At 41.5% G+C, this 5,566-nt stretch overlaps 1 protein-coding gene across 1 annotated transcript; it reads right to left on the bottom strand.

The window, feature by feature from the left end:
• Positions 1–837: 837 nt before the first annotated feature.
• Positions 838–4,486, bottom strand: fzd5 (frizzled class receptor 5). Its single transcript, XM_042001287.1, has one exon. It carries the CDS (start codon positions 3,613–3,615, stop codon positions 1,873–1,875), a length of 1,743 nt encoding a protein of 580 aa, XP_041857221.1. The 5' UTR covers positions 3,616–4,486; the 3' UTR covers positions 838–1,872.
• Between the last annotated feature and the right edge of the window lie 1,080 nt (positions 4,487–5,566).

Below are 5,566 nucleotides of genomic sequence, written 5' to 3'. Positions count from 1 at the left end.
GATCTATTCCATTAGCTTTGAGTTGGATTAGCTGGTTTCTAATATGCACAGATAAAATGATTACTGCATGCAGTATACAGTAAGATAAGTGTGTATCTTAGTTTTCTCAAGAAAACTAGATCAGTGTAAAAACTGTTTAGTGGAATAATCAGAATCTAAATGTTAATTAGAAAGGATGCTCCATGCACAGTCAAATATGCAACCCTGAATCTGTTTCCATCATAAATGGATCCTAATCATACATTTACGGCTGATTGTAAACCACAGACATTTAATGAATGTATTAAGAATGAGTGTCTTGTGCTCTGCGAGCGTACCGAGAGAAATCCTGTCAGGCAGATGGAGGATGGAGCAAAGAATCCAGAAACCAACATTGTATTAAAATGGAGCCCAAGCAGGTTAGATGTGTGTTAAGGGTCATTTTTCAGTCCACTTTAAGACTTAAAGTTCTTTTTCTGGGAGGAAGTTGGAATTGTTTTCTATGTTTTAATATTTCTTTTGCATAAACTATGTGTTGCATTGCAGCCAGAGGCAATGTCTCCATTCCAATGAACTTGTAACTAAATGAATTTATCTCAAATATTGGGGGATATTTCTGTCCTGTTTACATTTTTAAAGAAGTAATAAAATCACCAGATTTGATGACCATCCAAAGTTAAACAGCCAATAATGCTGAATGGTTGATAAAACTTTTTCAGTGATTAAAGCCATAAAATGCAAGATTATCTTTTTTGAACAACTAATGATAAAATAAATATCATTTACTCTTTGCTTTTGCAAATTTTGCTTTTATTTTTACATTAACTGACCACTTTAGTTCATTAATTCCTAAATACAGACCCCCCCTTTTATTCTTAAAAATGTATCATTGACATGTGCCACCCTTGTCCAAGTCTGTGCCTTTTCCTGGACCCCCCATGAAATATTTTCTAGACCCACCCCTGGCACTGGCAGAAAATTATTAGAAAAGATTCCCAACATGCTTAATATGATTTAAAGAAGTCTACAGCAGAATTGTCTAAAGAAGATTTTTGTTTAAACATAATACTTTTTCTGATATGACACAAATGGTAGAAATGTTGGAGCATCTCTGGTGTGAAGTTGCTGTGAACATAAAGTAAACGTCCCTTTCTTCACCAGCAGAGGGGGGTAAAGACCACTGTAGCATCAAGCATGCACATGTCCACACAACACATTCAAAACTAGTTCACTGTTCACAGACACTTTAATAACATCACAGAGCTAAGAGGTAATCTTAGAAACCAATATAAAGACAAAATTACAAAATAAAAAAATCCATGTAAAGTCGAAGTAAAGACAGTTTATGACAACACTTTCAGTTTGTGTTCACACAAACACACACAGATTTACAGCAGCACAATTATGCACAATTTATACAATTTATTTCTGGTATTATTTATTTCTTACATTTAGTTCGGCAGTCATTTAGAAACTAAACATATCACTCATCTTTTCTTACAACAAATATATACAATATGCACATTAATAAATAGCTTTTTTTCTCAGTGCTTGGGAGAAGCAGATAGTAAGAAACATGAGGAGCTTCATTGTTTTTTGCTGTAAGTATTGGCAAGTTTGGTCAAACGTTTCGCTTTATGGTCGGAGTTACTTTTCACAAAGATCTGACATAAATCTTCTTTTCCTTTTTCTTTAAGTTGTAATTATCCTGTTTGATTGTTTTTCCTTTTTTAATCTCTTAATATTTTAGTCCCTTATGTTTATTGTCAGTTTTTGAGAGCTTGAATTCAGAGCAGAAGCACAGAAGGACACAGTCCTGACTTTTGTCCATGATCACATTGTCTGAACAGTGGAAATGTACAGAATGTATGAGCTTAAGTCCTCAGAGTCAGTTCATATATGAGATAGAGGTGCTTTGTGATATATCCCTGATGTCAGTCCAGTTCCAGTGTGTCCTGTTAAAGCTGAACTTGCCTCGCTGTACATGGAGGGCGGTGCAGTGGCTTTCTGTGGCCAGCAGGGACAGCATCGAGCCACAAACCTCCTCCAGGACTCCAGAGTTTTTCCAGACCAAATCCAAACCCCTGATGTGATGCCCACCACTAAGCACATGAAGTACTTGAGCATGAAAACGGCGTAGTCCGGTCCCAGGCCGGATCGTTGGCGCTCAGACAGGCAGGAGCAGGCCAAGGCTTGCTCCCACCCCGGCCGGTAATGCTGCTCATAGACCAGGCAGGCCACAACGATGGTGGCAGGGACCGTGTACAGCACCGTGAAGAGCCCGATGCGGATCATCAGTCGCTCAAGTTTGTCCGTTTTGGTGCCTCCTTGTTTGATGATGCTCCTGATACGAAACAGTGAAACAAAACCAGCAAGTAAGAAAAGTGTGCCAGTGAAGAGATAAACCACAAGAGGTGCGAGTACAAATCCCCTCAGATTCTCCAGACTCTGGTTCCCCACATAGCAGATTCCAGCCACAGGGTCCCCGTCCACCGAGCTGAGGGCGAGGACCACAATCGACTTGACGCTTGGGATGAGCCATGCAGCGAGGTGGAAATACTGCGAGTATCCAGCGATGGCCTCGCTGCCCCACTTCATCCCCGCAGCCAGAAACCAGGTGAAGGACAGCACCACCCACCAGATGGAGCTGGCCATGCCGAAGAAATACACCAATAAGAAGACGAGGGTGCAGAGAGCTGGACCGGTAGCGTCATAGAGGATGTGCAACTGGTTGCTGCTGATGCTGCTGGCACCACATGCCACCCGCTCATGGCCTGCCACCAGACGGATGATGTAGCCCAAGGAGACGAAGAGGTAGCAGGCAGCCAGGAAGATGATGGGCCTCTCTGGGTACTTAAAGCGTTCCATGTCGATGAGGAAGGTGGCGACGGTGGTCAAAGTGGAGATGAAGCACAGCACCGACCAGAGTCCCATCCAGAAGCCGGTGAAGGCGCGTTCATCTGCTGAAAAGTAAGGCAAGTGGCAGGGCTGGGCACAGTTGGGCAGGGGTCCGGTCTGGACCCGGCCGTACAGACTGTGAGATTCCCGCTTGATGGGCACGAGGGGGTCACGGCAGCGGCACTCCCTGTCACACTGTGAGGAGCTGGGAGGTCTGGTCCTGACTTTGGGGGTGGATTTGGGGAATGGGGGAGCTAGAGTTGTAGTTTCGCTGCTGTTTTGGTCCATGCACAAGATCTCGTCACCAAGCTGGGGGAGCTGCTCACAGCTCATTCTCTCAGGCCACTCAAAGCCATACTGACTCATGAGGGGGGAGCAGCCTCGTTTGGCCCGTTCACACACAGAGCGGCAGGGGGGGAGCGGCTTTCGGTAGTCCGGCAGGCAGATCGGCGTGTACATGCTGCACAGGAAGAAGAGTAGGTCCGGAGAGCAGCGGATACGGACCAGGGGCCAGAACTGGTGCACCTCCAGCCCCACCTCCTCCTGGGTGTCATGGTTGAACTGATTGGGCATGTAGGTTAAGTTGTAGCCAATGCCCTTACACATGGGGACAGTTATGGGTTCACACACCAGGTCCTTGGAGGCTCCCAATGTGAGACCAGGATACCAGAGCAGGAGCAGCATCAGGGCCAGTGAGAGAACAGGGCTGCGCGACATCAGTCTTACAGTTGATACCATAAGGAATAAATATTAATAATCCGACTAATTTTAACTTTATATTAAGTAAAACAATAACTGGGTGGCACAAGAGCTTCTTTTAACCCACGTTCATGGCTGAAAACTTCTCCTGGGTCAGTCAAAACCAGTCTCATTCAGCTCCAAGAGAAAAGGCACCTTTCAGTCTGTTAATCTTCAAAACAAGTTGAACTCTGACGGTAAATTGAGTTCGTCCAGCGCCCTGCAAGCGCTGTCAATCATTCACCGAAGCTCCCGCAACCTTTACGGAGAAAGTTCATATCCGACAGTCACGTTCCAATAAAATTAACGACTCTGTAAGATTTTTACCAGCCAGTCCTCCTGACAAGTCACATGCGCCAGAGAGTGGCATCGTGAGCGCCACTCTTAAAAAGTAAAAACTATAAGCAATTGATTTAAAAAAAATCAACAAAAAATAATAATAACAACAATGTAGCTATTAAAAGGGAGCAAAATATCCAAAAGTCTTCGCTCTGCGTAAACCTGATGCGTAAAATCCACTTGATGCGTCTTCTCTGGTCGGTTTATTCCGTCCTCAACTTGAAAACATTAAAACAACAACAAAAACAACAATAAAAGTGTCCACCCTGTTGTTTGGAGAAATAAAAAAAAACAAAATTAATCCGAAGAGTCCTTTAGAGTAAAAACTTGTCCCGTGTATGTGACGTACGGGCAGCACGCCACTGCTGCGCTCTCTGCGCCCGAGGACGAAATAAAGTCCGTCTGAAGCTGCAGCGCCTCCTCACCACGCAGCGGCTCTGATGCGTTCATAGTCATCGGAAAGTCGGAAATGTCACACCTAGGACTCAGAAATATAGCTTCATGTCCTAGACAAAAGAGTTAAAGTGGAGAGCATTAAGTTCTTATATAAAGCCAAGGAGAACACACAAACAAATAGCCATATTTACACAGTATGGACTCTGTTTCTGTTTTATACCATCATATAATGCAACATATTGACAATTCTATTGATGCAGGACTTTACTGAATTTGCTAAATGTATTTTTATTTTTATTATTATTGTTATTGTTGTTGTTGTTGTTGTTGTAAATCAGCTAACTGGCTTCATGACTTTTTATAGTATTATGTAGTAAGAATGATTTCACAGTGACTTATTAAAATACTGCACTAATTAATGTGTCCTGGTTTAATTAGCCATTTGAAAATATGAATAAATAAAACATTATGCTAAAAGGAACATTATTCATGAGTTTGATTCTTAACAATTTCTCGTTGAATATATGTATTTTTACTCATATTTGAATGTGTTTGAATACTGGTCTTTTAAACTATATACATTCAATTTTGTCTCTATAATCTTTTTAACTTTAGTTCTTAATCTGGATTAAAAAAAATTATTCCTAATTATTTTTCCTTTTATTTGTTTATTATTCTGGATCTCAGTTAAACCATGAAAATGAAAAGCAGGCTCTTTGCATCTAAATGCTGCTAACGCACACTGCAAGCTGGGACACGCTCTAATTTCCAACAGCACTTGAATGCATCAGTAAGTTGTGCTTATGACTTCCTGCATTAGAAGGTAGGAGTTACTAGGATAGTTAAGATATCAGATGATGGATCAGGTCTCTCCACCCACTGGCAAGACCACACACCTTTACACAGACAGTAATGCAGTATTTGTTATTATTTTTCCCAGTATATAAAGTGTCAGTCTGTCATTTCTCACACATTTAATGCAACAAATTCAGCTTTTTTGTGTTGAAACAAATATTACACACACTCACACCAGGCTGTATGATTCTTATTATTTGTTTATAACCCAAATATTGTATTTTACAGTTAAGTGAAGAATATGTTTTTTTCTATCCTCTGTTTTTGCATTCAGACTCATCTGTATCTCATCAAATCCCAAGTTTGCCTCAAAAGATTTTTCAGTCCAACATTGGATAAAACAATCATATTAAATAAGGTT

The sequence above is a fragment of the Melanotaenia boesemani genome, chromosome 12 (assembly GCF_017639745.1).
Source record: "Melanotaenia boesemani isolate fMelBoe1 chromosome 12, fMelBoe1.pri, whole genome shotgun sequence".
Taxonomy (NCBI): Eukaryota; Metazoa; Chordata; class Actinopteri; order Atheriniformes; family Melanotaeniidae; genus Melanotaenia; species Melanotaenia boesemani.
The sequence above is the reverse complement of the archived record's forward strand: the minus strand, read 5'-3'. Positions and strand labels throughout refer to the sequence as shown.

Coding starts and splice junctions, on each gene's coding strand:
- fzd5 (XM_042001287.1), bottom strand. CDS start 3,615: ATGGTATCAACTGTAAGACTGATGTCGCGCAGCCCTGTTCTCTCACTG.